Below are 27322 nucleotides of genomic sequence, written 5' to 3' on the forward strand. Positions count from 1 at the left end.
TTTGCCGGACTTCGCTGAAAGGGTACGGTGTAATTTTTTTCTGCGCATAATATTCAAATTTCTTTTTTTCCAAAATATTGAACCCGCTAGAGGGGGGTGCACATTATATATGGGTGCGCACTATACTCAAGAAAATACGGTACCCATAAATCATGCTGGTACATGCTTCAGAATAATTCTCAATATCATTTTCTAAATTTGAATTACATTTTCAGCAAGGCTGAGATGATGTGATTATATAACACACTTACGTTTTCCAAAATGTCTCTCACAAAGCTCTGTGTAGCCATGCTTGCAAACTCAAGATGAATGGGTACAGTCGAAGGTATCTGCTGTAACCTGGAGGAGAGTAGTGCTATCTTCTCACTGAAGAACTGACTGGTCTGACCATCAAGTAAATGAAGGCCTGACATGAGGATGAGGTCAGGGTTGAAACTGTCCAGGCTGTTGAAGAAGGTGTCCAGCATGGTAAGTCTGGAGTTGGAATAGTCGCAGCTGGAGATGAAGCGGTTGGCCACAGGGGCGGAGTCCTCCCCCCACACCTCCCCCACTTTGTACTCCATGATGAGATGGAACTCATCCTTAGAGATGAGACTGGTCTCAGGAATAGACAGAGAAGCGGGCATCATTTGTTGAAGGAGTGGGCCAATTGGACCTACAAACTGGATCTGAAACATCCCATGTTACTGTGTGAGGTGTTACTCTTAGCAATTTCACCACAAAGGACACAACAAGCTGTAAGTATGTGTGAGGGTTTCTTGACTTATGTGAGGTGAGCCAAGGGAATGTACAATGTACATGCCAACTTCAGACACTTCTCACTTGACACTTCAGTGTCAAAACTGTCTATCGAATAATTGTTTGAATCTAGATAAGGAAAGACGGTGTTACCACAGATGAAACTCATAAAGTACTATTGGAAATACTAGAAAATAAGTAAAATCTAAATATTTTTTCCATATGGATACTTAATCTGCATTAATACCTTAATGCTTCTACTGCTATATTTCTGACCTAGGAGATGGGAGCTGTGAGAGGTCTGGCTACAGAAGTTGTTGTGCCCACTAGTTGTGTGTCTTCTTTCCTCCCTCAGCTACCAAGTGACCAAATCACATCACTGCTAGCAACGGACCTTCTAAAAGAACTTCGCGGGGTGGTAGCAAAGAGATGGGAGGACGCTTCAGACATAGTAATGCAAGATAAGTATCCAAATGTAAAAAAATATTTAGATTTTACAATTTATTTTATCTTATCCTGCATTACTACTTAATGCATCTTTATCAGACAGAACAAAGGGGGGAATTTCGGATGTTGTAGACAAAAACTACCCACCAGTCCGGGTAAGCAGATGGCATCCTGAGCGAAGGAAAACTGGAGACCACAGACCTTCCTGTCTGATAATGCCACACAGGGTAGAGTAAGAGGGGTGATATCCAGTCATGGAACCGTAAAAGTAGAAAGGGGTAACAGCCAAGTTCTCGATTCCGACACAAGTAACTGGAAGATGGATAACCCCCCTAGTCTGGGGTAATAACTATCAGTGAGGCTGCAGGGTCAGTTCCAGGGTGTAGTAATCAGGTTAGCCTGGGGTTGGGGATTTGTTGCGCTACCACCAGGGGACTGAAACTTCAAACCCCTTGCACATCCTCAAGAGCCACGTCTCAGAAATAATGACTGGTGATGACAGTATCCGAGCGCAAGAAACAACCCTCCATAATAGAGTGAATGGAACAATTGCTGGGAAGAGCCATAGTCAAAGCTCGATTCTCATGAGTGTTGTTGGCAAGGTGGATCCAAGCCTGCTAGTTCATACGTCTGCAGTATGATGGAGTGCAGCCACAGTGCAATCGTGTTTCGACTGACTTCCATTTTGGATGATAAGGAGACCAGAATAAATAGTTCTTTCCCTGATCCACGTTGTGTCTTGGATTGACGAAGGAAAACTATAAAAAGGGCACGCACAGGGAACAAACGTAGTTGTCCTTGACTTTGGATCCCACTATTGAAATGGTGAAAGATCTGTCTGGCTTTCCTGGGGGTTGATTTTTTGCGATGAAATCCAAGCACAGCACAAGATTTGACAGCTCCGTGCGCTCCGTGCTCGAACTGTACTCAGGAGATGTCGAGGGCGTGTAACTTGCCAACTTGAGCTGCCGTAGCAAAGGCTAGTAGAAATACCATCTTTTTGGAAGGACTGAAAAAGGAAATTAAGTCAAGTGATTCAAAAGGAGCGGTACAGAGTAACTTTAGCACCACGTTCAAATCCCACGCAGGGGGACAAAACTTGGCACGCTGATCCTCCAGTCAAAATGTGATTGAAGTTCTGGAATTTGGGTCATTTTGTGTCCATATGAACTGCCAGCACCGAATTGAGGGCTACTAAATATGTAGTAATTGAACTGCCCTTGAGGTGATGGAGATGGAGGAGAAATTCAGCCATGAATTGTTGTGATGCTGACATTGGATCCTGTTTTTCATCTTTGCAAAAAGATTCAAAGGAAATCCATTTATAATCATACAAGGAGTGTGTCGAAGGTCTATGAGCTAAGGCAATAGCCCTCGACACTCTGGTTGAATAACCTTTAGCGCTTATCTTCGCACTGTTTGATCTTTTGTAGGACACTGGTAAGTAGTACAGGTGGTGGAAAACGTACGCTTTTAGGTCTGTCCAGGGAACGCTGGAGGCCACTTTGAGGCCAATTTGCCTGGTATATTTCGACAACCGGGGAAGTGCAGGACGATGAACTGCATGTATAGATGGTCCACCAGCTGCAAGAATGGAAGGTTTGTGACAGCAATGATGATTGAGGGGTCCCTTGATTGCACAGACGTCAAACGATTGTAATGTTGTCTGTTGATATGGCAAGCACTTGATGCTGAAGTTGGTACTTCAAATGGGAGATGGCCAAGATGAGAGCTTCTAACCCCAACTGTTTATGTACCTTAGAGCTGCTCGTTTGACCAGAGCCAGGAGGCAGTCTGATCCTCCAGATGTGCCCCCCAACCCTGTCGTGTTGCATCAACTAACAGGTGGATAGAGGCCGTCACAAACATTCAATCTCAATGTCCACCTAAGAAGGTACAGGTTGAGGTGAGTCTCATCTATGTTAATATCCTAATACCATAGCAACGGAAAGGAGAACTCAGGCCAAGCAGACCAGACTTAGTCGTAGATGGTGGTGGGTTGTTAGTTGTTAGTACATCAGAGTTTTAGGCATAAAATAATGGACATTTTGAAACAGTATTACGCATATAACAGTTGGGCATACACCAGAACCATATATTAAAAAGACAGGATTTCAAATGCAATGATGTTTTTGTTAACCCACCCCGTCAGTTTCACAAGTAACATGTCAAGTCAAAAAGAGCCATGAAACGTTATATATTTTTTCGGATATGAAGTCTATACCTTTTCTATAGCAGTTTAGCATATCCTGAAGTAAGACCATTGTTTCCTGAAAACAGTGAAAAAAGAACATTAGGCATACGACACGTCAGTTAGGGACCGACCATTCGATCTTCTGGGGACGCTGAACCAGGTGAGCTGTAAATGCTATCTATATACATATTTTATGAATATATTATTGGATTGTGAATAGATTTTGCATGACGGATGACGTACGACATACAAAGAAAGATGGGGCAAAACGTCACATAAGCCTTTCGGCCATCTTGTATGTATATTGACAATAAATTAAGCTAACTAGAGCTGTCCTATGGGGAATAAAAATCCTCCTGTAGACGTTTGATACTGTTAACATCCAAACATCCCTCTGCAATCGCATTGGAAGAGCTATGGATTTTTTTAGTTCATATGAAATGGGGTAGAGTATTTAAAGGAGCAATCAGAGGCCACTTTTCCATTAACACGGTAAAAACAAAGCCTGTGTGGTCAAGTTTGGAGTCCCATAACATGTCAATACACAAAATTTGAATGAAATCGGACAATTTCAAAATTTTGACCAATCAGATGCCTCCGTTCTGTTGCATGTTAACACAATGGTACGTCAAACAGTGTCCGTAGCTACACCTACATACACATCTGAAAGAAATCAATGTAGAAGTTAAGAAGCTGTCCAGACAAATTGAAATGTCAAAGTAATAAAGGGCAATAACTCCATCGAAATGAAAAAAATATTTGAAATGTGCCAAACTACATGCTGAAGTGGTCTTTTGTACATCAGTCAATTAGTTCAGAAGGAATTTATTTTCTATGGACAGACTGTCAGACAGCCGGACATGCTGATTCCATTATATGCTCTAACTAATGAAATGATATTCACGAGGCTTTACAAAAGGACTTCATAAATACATATTTACTGATTTAGATGTTTGAGACCTGCAAATTACAAAATGGTGACTGTGAGACCATCTTGTATTTCTGAATGAGGTTTTATTACTGGACCTTGTGTTGATCATCCATACCTAGTTTCATAAAGAGCACTTATTAGTATTTTGGGGAAATGGTCTTAAATCGGCCTTATTATCTAAATTAAGACCAAGCAGAGGACTCCATTCTGTTGCTATAGTAATAAAATGTGCTTTGAGTGCAAAAATATATCTAAATATCTTTTAACCAAATTTCAACCAATCAGATGCCTCGGTTACCTTGCCATGATGGTAAGAAAACCTATTCGGTTGGTACCTTTGTACCAAGATGGAACAAAATCGGCTAAAAGACATGTAAGTAATGACCACTTAAAACCCCCCCGTAAATATCTACCAGGTTGTCATTATTGAGAGGTTGTTGGCATAACAAAGGGTCAGTGCACTTACACAAGTTCCCTGGATCTTCTATATGTTGTTCCTGAGAAAACACACAAAGTTGGAGGAAGAATATAGAAACCGAGCAAAATCAATTGAAAAATGTGAAAATAGCAAAAAGTACCCTACTTTTCCAATCAAACTTTGTTTATAATTTCTTTTTACAATAAGGGGCAAGTAATGCTGGAGTAATGCAGGATAAGTAAAAAAATTAGTAAAATCTAAATATTTTTTGCATTTGTGTACTTATCCTGCATTACTAAAGCCATGAATCCACTGAAAAGTCAGCTGAGCCTGCTGAGGAGTCTGAGCCATAGTCGTATGGTCGAAGTATTGGAGAGTGACTATGGGAATCAGCATCTAGTTTTAGTTTTAGTTTTAGTTTTAGCCTCGTGAGATAAGGTGGCATCCTCTCACGCACCCAAAGACAGACGAGATTGGTGATGATAAAGTGCGCATGTGTTGAGTAAGCGGAGCAATTAACACGGGAGCTGACATTGACATCTCTAACTGTGCCGGCGCCGGTGGTATAATCGGAGGCGCCACGTGCATTGATGGTGGCAGCGTTTACAATAGATTAGTGGGTGCCGAGGGCGCTAATACTGTGAAGGGCAGGGGCGCTGCAGACGCCAGGGGTGCAGAGGACGCTGATACTGTGAAGGGCAGGGGCGCTGCAGACGCCGGGGGCGCTGATACTGTGAAGGGCAGGGGCGCCACAGACGCCGGGGGTGCCAAGGGCACTGATACTGTGAAGGGCAGGGGCGCCGCAGACGCTGGAGGTGCCAAGGGCGCTGATACTGTGAAGGGCAGGGGCGCTGCAAACGCTGGAGGTGCCAAGGGCGCTGAAACTGTGAAGGGCAGGGGCGCTGCAGGCGCCAGGGGTGCCGAGGGCACTGATACTGTGAAGGGCAGGGGCGCCGCAGATGCCGAGGGCGCTGATACTGTGAAGGGCAGGGGCGCTGCAGATACCGGGGGCGCTGATACTGTCAAGGGCAGGGGCGCCGCAGACGCCGGGGGTGCCAAAGGCGCTGATACTGTGAAGGGCAGGGGCGCTGCAGATGCCGAGGACGCTGATACTGTGAAGGGCAGGGGCGCCGCAGATGCCGGGGGTGCCAAGGGCGCTGATACTGTGAAGGGCAGGGGCGCCGCAGATGCCGGGGGCGCTGATACTGTGAAGGGCAGGGGCGCCGCAGATGCCGGGGGTGCCAAGGGCGCTGATACTGTGAAGGGCAGGGGCGCTGCAGATGCCGAGGGCGCTGCAGATGCCGAGGGCGCTGATACTGTGAAGGGCAGGGGCGCCACAGATGCCGGAGGCGCTGATACTGTGAAGGGCAGGGGCGCCGCAGACGCCGGGGGCGCTGATACTGTTTAGGGCAGGGGCGCTGCAGACGCCAGGGGCGCCGAGGGCGCTGATACTGTGAAGGGCAGGGGCACTGCAGACGCCGGGGGTGCTGATACTGTGAAGGGCAAGGGGCGCCGCAGACGCCGGGGGTGCCAAGGGCGCTTATACTGTGAAGGGCAGGGGCGCCGCAGATGCTGGGGGTGCCGAGGGCACTGATACTGTGAAGGGCAAGGGCACCGGAGATGCTGGGGGTGCCGAGGGCACTGATCCTGTGAAGGGCAAGGGCGCCGCAGACGCTGGGAGTGCCCAGGGCACTGATACTGTGAAGGGCAGGGGCGCCGCAGATGCTGGGGGTGCCGAGGGCACTGATACTGTGAAGGGCAAGGGCACCGGAGATGCTGGGGGTGCCGAGGGCACTGATCCTGTGAAGGGCAAGGGCGCCGCAGACGCTGGGGGTGCCCAGGGCACTGATACTGTGAAGGGCAAGGGCGCCGCAGACGCTGGAGGTGCCAAGGGCGCTGATACTGTGAAGGGCAGGGGCACCGCAGATGCCAAGGGCGCTGATACTGTGAAGGGCAGGGGCGCTGCAGACGCCGGGGGTGCCGGGGGCGCTGATACTGTGAAGGGCAGGGGCGCCGCAGACGCCAGGGGTGCCAAGGGCGCTGATACTGTGAAGGGCAGGGGCGCCGCAGACGCCGGGGGTGCCAAGGGCGCTGATACTGTGAAGGGCAAGGGCGCCGGAAACGCTGGGGGTGCCAAGGGCACTGATACTGTGAAGGGCAATGGCGCCGCAGACGCTGGAGGTGCCAAGGGCGCTGATACTGTGAAGGGCAGGGGCGCTGCAGACGCCAGGGGTGCCGAAGAAGTGGTCACAGATGGTGGATACATGAATTGCATCCAGTGAACCCAGGCGGGATCCAAATACAGAATCGAGCTGAAACAGGGAGGCATGAGAGGTGGGTAATACTGGGCGTGCCTGTGCTGGGCAAACCAGCGCCAGTGATGCCAGGGGCGCTGATGACACAGAGGTAATTTTAGAAGCAGTCATGGATACATGAGCGCTGTAATTAGAATAGATATGTGTGGCATTGTAACCCAAAACTTACAATGATAGAAATGTATTTAATACATGAAACAAGAGCTAAGATAGACTCTAAATTATCAAAGCAAAAGCCATGTAAACACAACATCGTGCCAAAATAGATGGCGGAGGGTATAACAGATGAAATGCACGGGAAAACCTAGAGAAGACAAACGCTATCATATGCCTAAACAGAGCACCCTTGTACACCAGACTAAACTGTACATGATAAAGAATATGTTGGTTATCCAAGGATATGTAAAATGATAAGCCGAGGATATCTGTCAATCTGTCAATGTGATACTACGTGATGTCACAGCAAGTCACGTGGGGTCAGAGATGAGGGTGCAAGCCACACAACTTGGTAGGGACAACTTGTTCTGTAGCCAGGACCTCTCACAGATCCGTCTCAGAAGGTCAAGAACATAGCAGTAGAAGTATTATGCAGGATAAGATAAAAAATTAGACTTGTTAAATCACCTACGGGAAGCCGTAACAACGGATGCTGTTCTTGTGACCATAGACGTGAAAAGTTATATACTAATATACCTCATGATCTAGGACTTAAAGCAGTACAATTTTGGTTAAATAAACATCCAGACACTGTTGACAGCAACTTCATACATGTTCATCATGTAATCTTTGAAATGTATACTGGTGAAGAATGTTTTATTTCAACAAGAGAGAGTTGAGCACACTTCAGCTTCTTAGCAGCCTAAATTCAACCAACCTCTAAGTGTGTTACCTAATCAGTACAGACTGTGAACTAACTAAGTATGTTATAACTGACAAAGTGGCATGTGTAAAATTCTCCTGAATTAAATAATCTGGAGTGAATACATGATTGACAGATCAGGCACTGGACTCCGAGATAGTGAGTCCTACACTTCAGTGTAAAGGATGTGTGCAATCATGTGTGATCAATAATATAAGAATTGTTTTCAGCTGTGTATACACACTGTAATGGATTGTTCAATTTCGTGGTATTACATGCATAATGGTCATAAATCTCACCGCAACATCTGGGAATAGCATAGATGCCTTTGCTGCCATCAGTGCTCCATTGCCGCCAATATATAGCTGTATCAACACACACACATGTCATTACATGGAAATCATACAATATTGATTGTTACTACACTACAGCTGGCCGACCTCGCATTGATTACTACCTCATCATAATCAGGATACTCCACAAGTAGGAGTAATAGCAGGCTACCAGGACATTCTAAGTCATGCCTGTGGACGTAGATCTTTTAGACACCGACATCATTTATTTCTTACATATTTAATAATTCAGCAAACCAGTTAACCACGGCATATGATTATTTGTTAGAAAGTGTTTGTTGGCAGTGATGTGGACCACACTTCTAGGAGGGTGGGATGCATGGGGAAGTGAGGGGTGCATGGGGAGGATGGGATGCCCGGGGAGGGTGGGGCGTGTGGGTAGGGTGGGATGCATGGGGGAGTGAGCGGTGCATGGGGAGGATGGGATGCCCGGGGAGGGTGGGGCGTGTGGGTAGGGTGTGGTGCATGGGGAAGTGAGGGGTGCATGGGGAGGATGGGATGCCCGGGGAGGGTGGGGCGTGTGGGTAGGGTGGAATGCATGCGGAAGTGAGGGGTGCATGGGGAGGATGGGATGCCCGGGGAGGGTGGGGCGTGTGGGTAGGGTGGAATGCATGGGGAAGTGAGGGGTGCATGGGGAGGATGGGATGCCCGGGGAGGGTGGGGCGTGTGGGTAGGGTGGGATGCATGGGGAAGTGAGGGGTGCATGGGGAGGATGGGATGCCCGGGGAGGGTGGGGCGTGTGGGTAGGGTGGAATGCATGGGGGAGTGAGGGGTGCATGGGGAGGATGGGATGCCCGGGGAGGGCGGGGCGTGTGGGTAGGGTGGGATGCATGGGGAAGTGAGGGGTGCATGGGGAGGATGGGATGCTCGGGGAGGCTGGGGAGTGTGGGTAGGGTGGGATGCATGGGGGAGTGAGGGGTGCATGGGGAGGATGGGATGCTCAGAGAGGGGTGTGGTGCATGGGTAGGGTGTGGTGCATGGGAAAGTGAGGGGTGGATGGGGAGGATGGGATGCTCAGGGAGGGGTGTGGTGCATGGGTAGGGTGTGGTGCATGGGAAAGTGAGGGGTGCATGGGGAGGATGGGATGCTCGGGGAGGGCGGGGTGTGTGGGTAGGGTGGGATGCATGGGGGAGTGAGGGGTGCATGGGGAGGATGGGATGCTCGGGGAGGGCGGGGTGTGTGGGTAGGGTGGGATGCATGGGGGAGTGAGGGGTGCATGGGGAGGATGGGATGCTCGGGGAGGGCCGGGTGTTTGAGGAGGGTAGGGTATAATGCTGAACTACCATGACTTTGCATAAAAAACAAAATGGAAAAGCTCTTGAAGTGGTCATTAAAACAATGACATACATAAACATTAATACAATGACATGTACATTTGAATGGTGTTTGGTGAACCCAATTCTCCAACCCCTCCAGTACCCAGCTAAATACTGTCAAATATTCCAGTCATATCAAGGTGGCCTGTAAATGACCAAGTCTGGACCAGGCTAACCAGTGACTGAGAGCATGAGCAGCAACTCATGCCATTGGAACACACTGACACAATCAGCTGAATGAGTCTGACCACCTGATCAATTTCAGTCAACTCTTACGACAAGCATAGTATATGCATAGATTACCAAAGATTAATACCACCACCCCCTACCAGTACCAAAGAGGGAGATAACAAGACACAACAGCCATACTCAACATATGTAACACGTTCTTTGCCCTAACAAAGCATCTCTGACACAAACATGATACCTCTTTCGTCTTGAATGTCTCTGCCTCCTCAATAACCTGGAGGAACGGTTCTCGCACTGTGAATGTTCTCTCTGCTGCTGACCCCTTGCGGAAGAAGAAGGCAAATGTCTCCTGCAAGTCACTGATGCTGGAGAGGACCTGGTGATTGATGGGCCTCCCTGGTGCCACGCCCAGATTCCGCAGCAGCTGGACACCAGGGACGATGAGGTCTACATTCGAATTGATTCTAAAAATAGAGGAGGAATGGGTCTACAAATTAATATATGTGCCATCCCCTATAGCCTAAAGAGTAAAGTGCATCATGAAATTTATGAGTAACCAACCTTTGTGAATAAAAAACCCTGTCAACACATGGTCAATGCTAGTTGTGGCATAATCATGATAACAGTGTTCCCGTTTACCGGTAATTGCCAGTATTTTACTGGTAAAATTAGGCATGGACCACCCACGGTAATTCATGTGACTGCCAGTTCCTGTGGACCGGCAAATTAAGTACCTTATAAATCTTTGTTGTTGAACAAAACATCGGTGATATTCATATAAGTACATTTTTCATACAAAGGCAGCTTGTCTGTTAAATATCTAGGTTCTAGGTTAAATATCCAATGACTGAAGTTTGTGTGAATGATGTATAGATCTAACTTAGTTACTTCAGAGATGACATCTTTGCACTGAACATGATGATGAAAGAATTAAAACCAAATAATTTTTAGACGTTTCTTTATTTGTTGAAAGTTGGGACTGACAAAAATTGCGGGGGACTGGTACTTGTTAGAGTTGCCAGTCCACAAGGACTGGCAGTTTCAAAAGCCAGTGGGAACACTGTAATTTTCTTTATTAGAGTACATGTATGTCACAAGTAGCACTGACTAGTGTTTGAAAGGGTAGTTTACATAAACATGTTACATGAACACAAATGTTATATACAAAAGACGAGAGTCTGGTATCATCTTGAATACTAATTATCATCACAAACCCATTTCACTGAATATCAACATGATCTAAGGTGTCAAAAAAAAAATCAAAATGTTTACATTTAGGTACATGGAGATAAACCACAATCCAGCACAAGCTAATTTGCATATCCCAGGATCAGACTTTTCTTAATTTTTCTCAAACAGGCACGCTTATTATGAAATCATAGCAAATGGGTCTTTTGGAAGCCTTTCATTGCGTTTTGCAGATTGTTTTGAATGATAATAAACATATTTGACTACAACAGTGACAGTGGGACAAAATACAACATATCTTTACACGTTAAAGTGACCGTACCTTTGACCCTCTTCATAGTGTTACTACATTCTATAGCAAACATAAGTTTGTAATTGCACAATAGTATACCTTTTCCTACCACGCTTACAGTTACAAGTTACAAAAGCACTTGCTTGCTTTTCAGATCTGCCGATTATAAATTTTGTTTGAATGGAAAAGAATATATTCAGAATTTGCTAGTGTACAGCGAAAAGTGTACCAAAAACATATTTTCTAAACAAGGACCCACTGAAGTTCACACATATTAATCATGGGAGTCAAAACATAGTTTGCTCTTCCTGAAACTGATAGGATGCATAGATGCACAACAGTAGTCCTGCTTGATTCGTTAGGTTTGCATTGCTTAAAGCAACAGCTGTGTTGCAGGCTCTCCTCCCACATTAAACTAGGTCTTTCCGTATAAAAAAAAACAACAACCAGTAAAGCAAGAAAAGAAAAATGCTGCTTACTATTCACATTGATTTCAGCCTTATTGTGTCAGAATGTGAATCACATTACACAACACATTGTAATCTTACGTAATTCATATCTTGGATTTGTTGAAATTATTTTGCTTTTACCCAAGTCAAGTATGTTTCATACATTATACTGCCATATGGTCCGTGAGTGAATCCACTGTACATCCATACACCCCATCTTCACAGCAATCTGGCACACTACAGGTATAAGCAGTCATTATTTTTCTGACTGGTCAAAAATTAACACTGATGAGGAAATGTGCAAAAGTGGTTTAATTTTCAAAAGGAACCAAGTTTTAGCTGCATCTTCCCTTTCACGTGAATGTCATATCAAGAGCTGGTAATCAAGGCCAGTTCAGAGAAGGATACTAAACAAGAATGAAGTGAGCAAAGCTCACATACCCCCATTAACCCCGCTGGTCAACAAATAGTAAATAGCTTGTTAATTAATGAAATATTACATCTTTCTAACTGATTTTAACTTCAATGTTTTAAAAACTAAGATTGAGTTCCAGTGACAGTTGCCCCCGCCCCCCCAAATCTCCCATGTTTCCAGTGTTCACTACAAGGAAGTAGATCACCATGAGCACCTTTGAATAAAAATTTGATTGAGGAGTTACATAAGAAGAATTATCAAAAGGACCAAAAATTGTTGATATAAACACACATAAAAAATGGAACAATATGATATAAGAAAATCAATATATTAATAATTTCCATCTAGCCTTAACAGATATGGTAAAGAATTCATAAATTCAAACTATCACAAAGCACAGATACTTATGATGATCTACATGTGTGGAAACAATTTTTGAAAATATATTAGCTATACAAAACCAGTCATCAAAATTTCTAAATTCCATCATGTTTCCATGAAAAGAGAAAAAGACAAAACTTTCAGAATCTTATAAAACAATCATAGCGGTTAATGTAGCAAGTTTGCTGATGCTAGGATACATAATATTGTAAACATGGATCGTACAAAAACTACCCAAAATTTATGTTTCACCATGATTCCATGGAAACGGCAAAAATAAAAAAATTCAGAATCTTCAAACTAGCAAAAGGCACAAGTACTCATTGTGGTAAATGTGTGTAGAAAGTTTGGTGAAGCTACAGTACATGGTTAAAAAGTTATGGGCCGTACAAAATACCCACCCTAAAAGTTTAAGTTTCTAATGTTTCCATGGAAACGGCAAAAATTAAAAAATTCAGGATCTTCAAACTAGCAAAAGGCACAAGTACTCATTGTGGTTAATGTGTGTACCAAGTTTGGTGAAGGTAGGGTGCATAGTTAAAAAGTTATGGGCTGTACAAAAGCTCGGACGGAAGGACGGATGAACGGAACGCTATATACCCCTGATGTACTTCGTAAACGGGGGTATAATTAAAAAGTGCAGAATCTTCAAACTAGCAAAAGGCACAAGCACTCATTGTGGTAAATGTACGTAGCAAGTTTGGTGAAGCTAGGGTGCATGGTTAAAAAGTTATGGGCTGTACAAAAGCTCGGATGGAAGGACGGACGGTTGGACGGACGAACAGAACGCTATATACTCCCGATTTACTTCGTAAATGGGGGTATAATAACCAGTGTTAGGTGATTTTCCAGTCTCAGCTAGACTTGTGAAAAGAATTCATGTTTACAAATAAGCATATTTACTGAAATATCGAACAATAGTTATCATTGTTAACAATTCTAAGAACACTACCATTATAACATCTCTGCCATAAATCCTGTATTTTGGCTTCAATCATACTACCGGTAACTAAAATTTTCAGATTTTTAACAGACGTCCTCTTCACTGTCAATCACACAATTAATTTGTTGTCGTCAAGTAGTCTCATAACTACCCAAGCCATGACGTCATAATGGCAACAACATCACTTTTTTCCCTCAAGTCCTACTAGAGAAAGATGAATTAGGGAGGTGGGAGGAAGTAATTTGGATGTAATAGAGGTAGTATTCTTAGAATTATTAACAATGATAACTATTGTTTGATAATTCTTATGAAACTTCTACCTCTATTACATTTCTGCCAGAATATACCAGAGGGAACCGGTGGTCTCTGCCTCAAGTAACTCCCTGTGTAATTGACAGCAATCTTCTTCTGGAAACCATTATCTACTGATTCTAATCCTATAACAGACAACAACAAGTACATCTTTTAACAGTGTTTGGTATGATATGGCTGGGAATAGAACCCCCAACTGCTCTCCGTGCAGATGGTCTACAAATAAATTATCGTTGCTGAGAACAGAGAGGTGTATGTTGTACAAATGCCTTCCCAAGTGCTTGCTTATTACATGTTTGACAATAGGGTTATCATGGTTATGTGTTTGACAAGCAGCTCCAGTCTGGGTCCAGGTTGGCTCACATGTAAGGTGTAGTAACAAAGGACATTTCTTAGTTCTGATCTTTCCTTCAATACTGCTTTTCCTGCTTAAATATTATCACATTGTAAACCTATAGAAAGTGTGTTCTGTGTTTGTGATTGGCTAATTTGGGACCAAATGTCAAAGGGTGAAAATATGGTTTGCATTCCCTGAAACAAGCTACTGAATCACTGTGTAGGAAATAGAGATTACTACACGAGTGTCTGTCAGATACCATTGATCTTACGAGGTGTTTCAAAAAGTATACGCTTTGTAACAACGAGTTGTAAGATCAATGGTATCTGACAGGCACGAGTGCAGTAATCTGTTTCTTACACACCCTAAAATCGCACCTTTTAAGAATTGAACCGATGAATTTGTCTATTCTCATGATTGCAGTAGTGCATTAATACATGACACCACTGTCATAAGTGACGTCATCCTATGTGCTGCTCACTACTCATAAATAATGTGACCCTACACAAAAATGTTTCTGTCATATCTGAGGATTATCAAGGCGATGATGAAAATGCAAACTAGACAAAAACAAAGAACACACTGGGTGCCAAGTTGAAAGTTTACACCTCAAAGAAATCACCAAATATGTACAACAATGTTTACTTCCGTATGACATCACTACCGGTGACCGACTTTTACAAAATGGGGTGTTCACTGACAACAGTATGCAGGATTTCCAGAGGAGGAGTTTCGTTGAATTTACATCATTGTAGTGTATATGTGTATTTCCATAATAAATGCAACGATTCTCTTACCATGAACATTCTCAAACGCGTGATCGAGCCAATGTATGCAACAATTAGACAAAAGTACCCCTAAAAATGCTACACAGTGTTAAATCTGAATTTTGCTTTGTTTACATTTCAGCAAGTACAGTTTTCCAAGCACAGTTTTTCATGTATTTTGCATGATTTCATCCAGATAATTTGCATTGGTGACAAAGACCATTCATCCATTGTTTCGAAAATGTATGAGGAATTCAGGGATGCATGTATAGCAGCTGAGTTTGAAATATACCTGATCGAATAGGTGTCTCATAACCGGCATTTTGTAAACACAATCCAATATGGCGGAACGTACACTTCGGCGTTCGTGTATGCATATTTTCCAAAACATTCTAAACGATTCTAGGCTATCAGCGACCTTTCAGAATTATCAGTAGTGATTTGATACCTGTGATTGCTAATATGCTATTTTTCTACTTTAATTATTCGAGTAAATATCCGATATTTAGATTTCTAAACACACAGTAAATATTTATATAATGCCGTGAATTGTGATTTGGCGAGATTTACAATGTACCTAATTTTCAGAAGTCACTTTCAGTAATTTTGAATTGCCTAAAATGACAGTAAATGATAAACAGAAGGGGGAATTCAAAACTGTGAAGTGTATTATTCTGCATGATGTATTTTGAATTTTATGCGATTTCGAAGTGAGGGTTGAAGAGGAGGGACATATGTGTCGCTGTGGCATCCAGGGGGTTTACACTCTGAAAAAATGATTATGTTGACATTACAACAAATAATGTAACTGATAATAATAACAAACAAACTCGCAGACGATTTTGAGTTTGTTTATTTTTATTATTAATCATATGGTCCTGTTGTTCAATACAGACGTAGGTGAACATTCAACTGAAGCATGAGCAACTTATGAATGACTTACACTCAGGAAAGTAGTCCATCATCATCTGACCCCAGGTCATTACCAAAATCACAATCACCATAACAACAACAACAGAACCATCCAAGTTGACGCCACACAACCGAGTAAATACGAGGTGTTAAAGAGTGCGCATGTTTTTTTCTTAATAAAAACAATAGGTTTACAATACCCATAAATACTATGTTTCTGTCTATTTCCGGGATTTTATCGAGTAGTTGCATCTTGGATATTTTCATTTGAGCCCCTCAAGGTAACGCTTTCGGGTCTCAAATGAATTTCCAAGTTGCCAATACTCGATAAAATCCCGGAAATAGACACACACATAGTATTTATCTTCTAAATATTATGGACAAAAAAATATTTCACCCTCTATGTGACATATTACATACTTGTTCATATATCTCCTTTTGTTCCTTCTATGGCTTAAAAATGGTGGTGAATTACGTTATCCTCAAATATTTTTGGTGAAGGTCTTTGCTTGAAGAAGATGCTCCAACTAGCTGAGAGGCCAACCCATCATGCAGCTCTCACGTGACCAAAGGAAGTGACGTCACGGATCATCACATTACTCTGTAGTCCGAAACATCGGAAGGTACCGTGGGGAAGTAGATCTGGGATGGGCGGGTCCATTTAGACGCAATAATGCAGGATAAGTATACAAATGTAAAAAATATCTAGGATTTTAATAGATTTTTAACTTATCTTGCATTACTCCTTATGCACCGGAGGTGGGCATACCTTCAGATGTGGACCTTTCATCTGTTATTTCCAGTCTCTGTTCCCATGCCAATCCTCAGCTGTGTGGTCGGCATCGGGTGACCATGACATAGATGGGAAGAGTCAGGTATGCGTTGTGTCCTGGTACTGCGCAGCCTGACAGTAACGCTGGGTTAGGTCGAGACTGGAGTACCGAGCCGTATGCAAATGAGGCATGAACCTTCTAGTCCAGGGCTTACGCCAGGAGAGGTCGAAAGGCCGGCTCTGGACTTGGAGGCGTGGTCAATGACGTGTAGTAGTGGTGACCTGCTGGGACCAAAGCTGTGCATGCCTTGCACATCCTCCAAAGCGACGTCTCGCAGGTAGGGACTGGCTAAGACTGTGTTGGAACGCCAAAAACATCCCTCCATGATGGCGCGTAGAGAACAGTTGCTGTGAAGCGCCATGGTGGAGGCGATCACCCGGATATCATGCAGATTGTTGGAGCGTGGAGGGTCCAGTCCCGCGGCCTCGTAGGCCTGGAGGATGATGGCTCGTAGCCAGAGGGGGATCGTGTTGCGGCTGACCTCCGCTTGCGAGGTCGCAGATACCGGTACAAAGAGGCGTCGTTGTCTACAGCGTTCCTCGGATTGTCGGATGTACCAATGAAACTCTCTAACCAGACGTAGACGGAGCTCTCGTTCGTCTTCCGCCTCCACAATTGATGACAGTCGGCGGGATGAGAAACAATCTGTCAGGCTGGCCTGGGAGCTTTTTATTTGCGATGAAGTCTCAGCACAGGCCCAGATGCACAGCTCTGTGGGCTCCCTGCTCAAAACGGACCCATTGTGACGTCTAGGGCGTGTAGCTCGCTGACCCGGGCTGCTGTAGCGAGCGCCAGTAGGAAGACCGTCTTTTTCGTCAGGTTGGAGAATGACAACGTTTCGAGTGGCTCGAAAGGTGCGTCTCTCAGCGAGGTGAGAATGACATTCAAGTCAAAGGCCGGGGGACAGAACTTTGCCTTTTGGTCTTCCAGTCCCAGGATTTTCATGATGCATCTTTCGGGACTGCCAGGACGGAGTTGAGTGCCACAAGGTAGGTCATGATGGTACTGCTCTTGAGCTTACGCTTGTGTCGCAGATGGTGCATAAACTCAGCCAGAAATTGAGGCGATGCAGATGTGGGGTCTTGGTGCTTACTCCTGCAAAAGCTCTCAAAGGATTGCCATTTGTCATCATAAAGGCTCCTGATGGTTGGGCGATGTGTCATCGCGATGGCCTTAGCCGCTCTGGCCGAGTAGCCCTTGGCGCTCAAAGCTCTCTGTAAATGGACCAGACGTGGAGACGTAACCTGTCTGGTCCTGGGTGTGGCTGTCTTGGCAGGTTTGGCCAATCTGGGAGTGGCAGGGGGTTGCCGTTGGATAGCTCTCTGAGGTCGATGAACCAAGCCTTCGCTGGCCACAAGAGCGCAACCAAAGTCAGATCAAGGTTCCGTGTCGATCTGATCTTCTGGACGACTTTGGGAAGGAGTACAGGCCGCAGAAAAGCGTACGGTTTTAGTACCTCCCAGGGGACGCTGAAGGCGTCGACTGCCCAAGCCAGTGGATCCGGCACCGGAGATATGTAGGTCGGGATCTAGTAGTTCTGGCTGGTGGCGAATAGGTCTATGTTGGGAAGACCGTGGTCTTGAAAAGCAAGAGCGAAGGCGTCTGGGTGAAGTTTCCACTCTGTGGGAGCCACCTTGTCTGGCTGAGACAGGGCATCTGCTAGGATGTTTCGGCAGCCCGGGATGTGGTGGACCTGGAACTGAATCCTCAGCTAATCCACTAGGTGAAATAATCGGAACGTCTGTTGAAGGAGCGAGGTCGAATGAGTCATTCCCTGGTTCCGGAGACACCAAACGACAGTGATGTTGTCTGTCGAGATGGAGAGCCGGGCGTGTGTGAGCGCCTGCTTCCAGTGAGTGATGGCCAGGATAAGCACTTCCAGTTCGAGGTTGTTGATATGCCATAGGCGCTGATCGGTTGACCACAGCCCTGAGGTGACCTGTCCCTCCAGGTGTGCGCCTCGTCCCTGGAGGGACGCGTCTACGAAGAGGCATAGAGCGGTCATAAGCCCTTTCTTAAGAGGCCCCCGATGAACTGAAGGCGCTTGGAGGGTGACTTCCTGAAGTTGATCTCCCACCCCAACTGGTATAGGAGTCGCAGGGTGAAGTCCCTGTGGAGTAGAGTGACCGGGTCCAGATAGTCCTGGATGTCCCGGCGATGGAGGTACGAGGCTATCGGCTTGGTAAGCCGTGTAAATAGCCACGGGGCTGAAGAAATTCCAAATGGGAGGACTGCCCATTGATAATGGACTCCCATGAAAATGAAGCGGAGGAATTTCCGGTCATCAGGACGTATAGGGACGTGTAGGTAGGCGTCCTCGATGTCCAGGCTGATGAGCGCCTCCTGCGCTTGGATCCGGGATCACAGTAGCCTGAGTGTGGTCATCTGATACGGTGGACGCACCAGGTAGCGTTTGTTGAAGGCGGCGAGGTTGTGTATCATCCTGTGCTTGTCCGGGTCCTTCTTGGGGACCAGGAAGACAGGTGAATAGAAGCCTGGTGTTATGGCTGAGGCGTGTACAACCTCTATGTCTTTCTTGTATAGTAGCGCCGTGATGTTCCGGCTCAGGAGCTGCTATTGAGTTGGGGGGTATGAGTCCTTCTGCCAGACGTGAGCCAGTCTCCCACCTACTGGGGTGTCGACAACTTGGACGGCTTGGGGTGGGAGGTCCCAGTCGTGCCCATCCGGGGGTTCACTGGAAGTCCCTGCGGCTGGCGTTACCCCTCTTGGGGTAGCCGTGACGGGGCTGGTATTAGCCTGAGGACTTTCCTTTCCCCTTGCCTTTCCTAGAGAGGATGAGGTGGCGCCCCGCCCCCGGGACGGGAGGGAGTTGCGACGTGGATGGTAGGAGCCAGCCTTGGACCACCTAGCAAAGTCTGGCCGAGACACCCTGGCCAGTGCCTTGAGAGCCGTCTCTTCACGGGCGAAGGCTTAGACCCGGTGTGTGTCTGGGATATTTGTCCATTAAAGAGGTCAGAGCCGGACCAGGGTTGGAGCAAGAGGTCTCTCTTGAACTCTGAGTCCCAGTTGGACAAGGCAAGGTACCCAAGGCGTCTGGTGGTAGTGAGCTCGATCAGAGCCGCCCACATGTGGGAGTGCATCTGTTACACCTGTTGTTGGAGATAGGATACAACGGTAGTTAAATTGTCAATCCTATGGGGGTTGTCCTCCGCAAAGTATGGCCCTGGAGGACGACACCATCAGAGAGAGGGGTTTGAGCGTGTGGCGAATCTCGGTCTCTACGTAGGCAAGTTTGTTGTCAGAGACTCGGACTGAGGTGGAGTGGTCCAATCCCGTCATGCGATGCATGTCCTCATCCAAGGAGTGAGCGTGGTGCGCAACTTGAAGAGAGTGAACTGGGAAGTCATCTCGTCTGTACCGTGGGGCCCTAAAGGAAGGAGACAGTTACAGTTTACTGAAGTCCTCGTCCAAGGCTGAGACCATGTCTCTGATCAGTGGGTCCAGAGGGATCGAAGTGGGGTCCGCATGGATAGCCGTCTTGCTATCGACCTCAGATAAATATTTCTCTCTTCTAATGAAAACAAGCAAAACAAGATGAGATCAGGTGCAAAGTATATGGGGGGTTGGCAATAACTAGTCACTCGCCAGTATATGAGCTGTATTAAGTGAGTGGTTTTTTAGTCTGCCAGATTCACCCCAACCTATGTGGGAGGTGATGTAGCCAAGAGCCATGCATGATGGGCAGTCCAACAGTCAGGACAAATGAACAAGATAAAATCCTCACTATTTATTAAGGCACTGTACTCGGTCATGAGGTAGGATCTTGTCTTAACAGTTGGACCCTCTCGGCTACACTCCATCTACACTTTTCCTTCTCAGTGTACTGACCTGAAAAAAGGTACATGTATTGATATTTGAGACTAACAGTAGCAAGTCCAAACCGTTGATTCGGCAAGGGACGGAACTACTAATAAAAACATGGTCCAATTTTGCTGTCGGGAGGGGTTATTGTTTTACAAGCATTTGAGTGGAAAGCAATGACAATGAAAGCAAGATATTGCAGAGTGGGTGCCATTGGAAAGGAAGGTTTGTTTGATTTTTTCTTTCTTAGTTTGTCAACTATTTGAACTATTGAAGCACATAGAAACATGTTTTTTCAGCCAATGACACACTTTAGGATATTTTTATCACATGCTTATATCACCCTGATCCGTAAAGAAAAGTAAATTTTAACTTACTTTGACCACGGGTGCTAATTGCAGATATGTTTTGCTCAACACATGTTAAAGATGTGATTATCCTCTTTACAAATTGAAATGGGAGAATCATACTTTCAATATATTTTGCATATTCTCCATCATGGTATACTATTTTTTATAGGTTTAATCTACCACTCTACAATCACTGAATATATAGATTACTATGGCAAGCAATCCCAAAGTATTTATTTTTTCTGCAATATTTTGTAATTATGTTGATTGATAGCAATTTTCAGCAACCAAGACTACTGTTGGAGGCATTGTCTGATGTCGACGATGATGCGACCCAGTGGACACTGAAAGCCAGGAATCAAACAGTAAGTTTACTGATAATCACTCATCATGACAAACACTGACTAATCTATCTCATCCATCACATTATCCCATCACTTTAAGCAAGGTGAACAGTCTTCATCTTCATCTGAGGAGGATAGTGTTGATCCATTTACCAAGGCAGAGAGAGGACACTTCTCCTGTCACTACAACTGATGTTGCCACACAGACTTTAATTACTGGTGACTTAGAATTTGTTCAAAACATGTATGACTTTGATTCTGTTCTCAGAAATGCAACACTGTAAACAGTTGACATCATGTTTGGACTATCACTGAACAATTTCTTAGAAATAATGTACCAGGCAGTGTAATTCAGAATGGACTGGTACTAGCCCTTTTCACTGGTAGGACTAAACAGTGATCATGTGAAACAGGAGGCACATGCCTGCTTGTGAGCAAAACCCATCAACATCTCCAGCCACAGATGATGCAATTCCTGATGCAGATCCAGTACCTGTAACTTCAACACATCATACACCACAGTCCACTGAATTCAGAGATATAAATTTCAGAAAGAGTTGAGAAAGTGGTACATATGAGCTTGCAAGATTATGCTGCAAGGCGCTATCAAGAGTATTGGACAAGAAAAATGGCTGCACGGTGGTTGGAAGGCATACACTTCAGAGAAAGGAAAAAGGTTCTGTTCCTAAGATTCTGTGGTTACCACAAGGAGGACATGCTGGACTTCTTCTATCGACATCGCCATTCAGTTGAAAAGACAAAACATGTGCTGGACCTTAAACATGATTACCAGAGGATGATGACATTTTTAGATGATGGCATACAGGATGGTATGGAGGTGTGAAATGGCTAAATCCCATTTGATGAGGTGTTTGTTGACAGAGACAATATAAATATATGACTCCCTACTCAAGGATGTGCAGGACACTTTGGCAGTACAGACTGCACAGAGATCAATACATTGTTGGTCAGAATGGTAGGTGATGACCTGGAAGGGGGGACATTCTGGCAGCCATCTGAAGAAATCAGGTCTCAAGTACACCAACCCTAGCTCATAATAAACTACCAGAGCTTCTGTTTGGAGTACTAGACCAACTGGTGAAGTGTAGACCAGCAGCCACAACACTGGCAAATAAAGCCATGGTACTTTACTCATTCTACAAGACACACAACAGTGTGTATAAGTCACTTGCTTGGTAATTGTGCGATTTTCGTTTACACTATTTTGACTTGCAACGCAGAGTAATATTTCTCCTGAGCATTGCTTATTTTATCATGTTTATATTTTTACAGTCAAAATGTGCAAAATGTTCACTATGGAAATTTATTATATGCCTGTATATTCAGTTATTTTACAAATTGACTGAAAAATGTGTCCATCTGTATTATTATGACAACAAATTCTAAACATTGTTATGTTTAATATCATCACCAAGAGACTGAAAATGTTACGATTTCTATATTGTTTGGCTTTTAATCCTACATAATAATCAATTGTCATGTTTTTAGGCCCTTATGATTGTCTTAGTCTATTCTAGTTAATCTGTTAAAGAAATGGACAGATTTTTCAGTCAAAATGACTGAAATATTTACACATTTTATAAACTGCCTGAGAGAATCACGTTACAAATTGACAGTAATATATACACGCTTACAAAGGAAAAGACTTGTGAAAACAACGTCTATCGCGAATCAAAGAATTTTCCAACCAAGACGTTGAGGAACAAGAATGAATCTGTCCAATGGTACAGCAAATGAAGGAAAGCAAAATGCAAATATAATAATTACATCCGACCAAATTTATGTGTATAATTGTAGGCAGCTTCCTTGTTCAAGGAATGTATCCGTGAATATCCACACAAAGGAACAATATCCCACATGTCTGCAGCTGTTCAAAGAAATTTGTTCGATGTCACGTGTCTCTGTAACAATGAAATATTTTTTAAAATATATATATCATTTTGGGATATTATATCCTGTGTTCATTTCTCAACTGATCCTTAGATTGTTTCAGGTGTTTCACATAGGTGTCGAATCTCAAAGGTCGGCTGAGAAAGCCCATGTGACAACTATTTTCATAACGTCCACAGTCCCTAAAAAAATCCATTGAGGTAGATAACGATGAGCAATCAATCAACGTATTATCGGTGAACCCTTTGAACAAAGTATGTTGTTTTTACATCGGGACTTCACACCATGTATTTTCTGTTAATCCTTTGATGACTAGGAACAATCCATTGATTTACAAAAAAGTAAATCAACTGATCATTCATCTCTTGCTGGGCTGCCACGTGCATATTACATAACACACATTTCACCTCACTTCAAACCTGGATTTAGATTGAATAATTACCCCAGGCACAATAAATGCCAAATGGGAACCTTTGTCAGGTAATCTGAGTGGTGCTACCACTAATTATACCTGTAATAAATTCATTAAATGAGCATCAAGTGAATGACGACAAATACACAAGTGTAGGGTTATACCAGAAAAGGTTACAGGCCGGCAAAGCCACATTTCGAAAAGAGATGGCCCAAATTGATGTGGCTCTCACGACAATGGTTATGGTTGCATGATTGTATAATGTGGCTCTCGCGGCTATGCTGTCAAAACATGCTTTGTGATTCTAACAGGTTACCGTATATAACAATACAAGTCTTGTTTTCTCATTTTTTATTCAACAAGGATAACATATTCATCAATACTTGACACTGATGAATATGAATAGCATATGAATATCATAATGGATTTAATGTCATTACTGCAGATGAAGGAGGTCGCCTACGTGGTCAGCATATTCCATCTCTCTCAGGTGTTGGTTCAGGATAGACCGGCAGCCCAGAGCACTTTGGTCAAAAGAACAAGGTACCAATATCCGAACACAGGAACATTTACTGTGTAACCCAACATATTCATATATGGATGTCTGCCGGGGAGCCCCTGCTGCGTGTGGCCCCTGGCCCCCCAAAAGAAGGGGCCATTCAAGGGCTGGATCAAACATTGGAGGTACCACATGAAAGTAAGTGTAAATGAACTGGTACATCTCGCAGAGTACAGAATGGGCCACGCTAGACAAATCTTCCTCTGCAAAAGGCCTGCCAGACACCCCCAAAGAGGGTCCCAAAATTTGGGCTGGGTTAAACATTGGAGGTACCACATGAAATCAACATAAAATGAACTATTTCACTCTACTAAGAATAAAAACCCCATTGCCAGACAAATCGTCTGCTGCATAAGGCCCGCCAGACACCCCCAAATGTTGACCCTTAATGCACTCAGTGAACACTCTGGTAAAATTTGACTAGAGTATACATTCAAAGTACCAGATGAAAGTAAGTTTAGATGAACAGGTACATGTTACTGAGTATAACACGGCCCATACCTGACAAATTGTCCTCTGCATAAGGTCCGCCAGACCCCCCAGAGAGGGTCCCAAAATTTGGACTGGGTTAAACATTGGAGGTACCACATGAAACCAACATAAAATGAACAATTGCACTCTACTTATTGCACAATACCCATTGCCAGACAAATCATCTTCTGCATGAGGCCCGCCAGACACCCATAAAAAGTTGACCCTTCAGGTATACACGGGTAAAATTGGTCTGGAATATATATCGATTGTACCACATTAAGGTACGTTTGAATGAACAGGTTCATATCACAGAGTACAGAATGGGCCACGCCAGACAAATCTTCCTCTGCATAAGGCTTAAACATTGGAGGTATCACATGGAACCAATATAAAATGAACTATTACACTCTACTTATTACAAAATACCCATTGCCAGACAAATCCTCTTGTGCATAAGGCCCGCTAGACAGACCCTCACCCCACCCCACACAGATGACCCTCTGTAATCCCAGTGTGCATAATGAAACATTGGACATCAGCTCTGAGAGTCAACAGATGGTCAAATTTATGTTTTGTTCTTAAAGATGGAAGGATTTTATTGAGATTAAAATCACGTATTTATAAAATCAGGTCTTTGAATACTAGTATTGATATCATAGATTAGGCCTATCGTTGAAATGTAATGTTGATTGCATGATTCTGAATCTTGTGAATATATATCTGATCAGCTATGAAGTCCTCAAAGCCTGCTACAGCCTGATAGCTTGAAGATGATTTGTCTGGCAATGGGTACTGTGCAATAAGTAGAGTGCAATTGTTCATTTTATGTTGGTTTCATGTGGTACCTCCAATGTTTAACCCAGCCCAAATTTTGGGACCCTCTCTGGGGGGTCTGGCGGACCTTATGCAGAGGACAATTTGTCAGGTATGGGCCGTGTTATACTCAGTAACATGTACCTGTTCATCTAAACTTACTTTCATCTGGTACTTTGAATGTATACTCTAGTCAAATTTTACCAGAGTGTTCACCGAGTGCATTAAGGGTCAACATTTGGGGGTGTCTGGCAGGCCTTATGCAGCAGACGATTTGTCTGGCAATGGGGTTTTTTATTCTTAGTAGAGTGAAATAGTTCATTTTATGTTGATTTCATGTGGTACCTCCAATGTTTAACCCAGCCCAAATTTTGGGACCCTCTTTGGGGGTGTCTGGCAGGCCTTTTGCAGAGGAAGATTTGTCTAGCGTGGCCCATTCTGTACTCTGCGAGATGTACCAGTTCATTTACACTTACTTTCATGTGGTACCTCCAATGTTTGATCCAGCCCTTGAATGGCCCCTTCTTTTGGGGGGCCAGGGGCCACACGCAGCAGGGGCTCCCCGGCAGACATCCATATATGAATATGTTGGGTTACACAGTAAATGTTCCTGTGTTCGGATATTGGTACCTTGTTCTTTTGACCAAAGTGCTCTGGGATGCTGCTCTAGGAGCTGGATCTTGAGGGACGCAATACGTGCATCCATTGCCTTGTACTTCTTTCTTTTCTCTTTGAGTGACTGCTCTCGCTGAAATAGCTTCACTACCTCGTAGATTTTCGGGTGGCACTTCTTGGCAAGTTTCTTTATCTTGTTGTGCCACCCTTCCAGGTGATTGTTGGTACGGTGGCCTTGGTTTTCGAAATGGTTCCAAATCTCTGGCATGAAGGCCCCTCCTTGAACCCAACTGGTTGTCACGTAGTCCATGAAGGCAGTCACTTTAGGGCCAGCAGGAGAGTCAGCAATGGCATCAAGCCACACATCATCCACTTTGTCACGAAGTACTAGAGGGAGGGCAGCAGCTCTTCTCACCAGCTTCTTCACCTCCTCATCTTCCTTATAGTCCATCAACAGACCTTCTTTCTGCACCCTCCTCCAGATACATTGGGTGAAGTGAAAGAAACACCCTCTAACTAATGTCCCAGGAAATACATCAGTCACGGCATTGTGAGCTGCACGTTCGAAGTCCAACTGAATACTGGGACACTCATTTAAAGGTATCTCTAAAGAACACCACGCTTAGTAATTTAAATTTGGGACACTCATATAAAGGTATCGGTAATCGGATTAATTAATTACCCGCTAGAATAGGTGAAATGCACTCAGCTGAAAATGTGGCTCTACCAGCAATAACCATTTCTGAAATGTGTCTCTCCCGGCTAGACACCCCAGAAAACTTTTTTTTAATTTTAAACTATAACCATCAGGGGTATTTCCAAATAACGACATCCGATGAGCCTCCGCCATTCTTTTTGTCTGTTTGTTTAGGCTGAAGAAATTAATTAACACGCTCCATTTGTCGAAATCTTTATAGATCAGAGTTAACCAATCAGTGTTAAAAAATGCGTAAAACAAATATTGCCTCCAAGACGGTAGCCTAGACTTGTGTTACGCTCAGGTGCGTTGCATCTCATCCGGGTACTCACGGGGAAAAATCATTAACAAAGGCAACAACCAGTCCCGGGGAATTGCTTTTGATCAGTGACCCTTTAAGACTTGAATATCTTTGGAAAATTGGGAGTGAGTGTTTGCCTTGAGTTACACTTATCACTTAAAAACAGTTGCAGCTGCTGCTTGGATCATGTGGATATCAACACAAATCATTCCCAATCATGAATCATTGATCAGCATGACCAGTATTTGCACGACTTTGATCTGCTTGGTTATGATTTGCATGACTGTTACTAGTCAATTTCTTTCTTACATGTTTACACTAACATGTTGTGAGATTTGTTTCTTGTTATCATTATAATGAATGTGACCATTAAATACCTGACATGATTTGTTTGCATGAAGTTGCTTAAATTATTGAAATAAATGATAATAACTT

The 27322-nt window shown here is 44.2% G+C and overlaps 1 protein-coding gene across 1 annotated transcript in view; it reads right to left on the reverse strand.

The window, feature by feature from the left end:
• LOC139477680 (ADP-dependent glucokinase-like) overlaps positions 1–27322 on the reverse strand; it is a 38294-nt gene that overhangs the window by 9636 nt on the left and 1336 nt on the right. The window contains exons 2-4 of the mRNA XM_071260061.1: positions 9999–10224; positions 8202–8267; positions 252–668 (exon numbers count right to left, since the gene is read on the reverse strand). Of these exons, the coding sequence (XP_071116162.1) occupies positions 252–668; positions 8202–8267; positions 9999–10224 (709 nt within the window). The remainder of the gene's footprint in view (positions 1–251; positions 669–8201; positions 8268–9998; positions 10225–27322) is intronic.

This window comes from Haliotis cracherodii, unplaced genomic scaffold (assembly GCF_022045235.1).
Source record: "Haliotis cracherodii isolate W230 unplaced genomic scaffold, xgHalCrac1.p SCAF_1, whole genome shotgun sequence".
NCBI classification, from domain to species: domain Eukaryota; kingdom Metazoa; phylum Mollusca; class Gastropoda; order Lepetellida; family Haliotidae; genus Haliotis; species Haliotis cracherodii.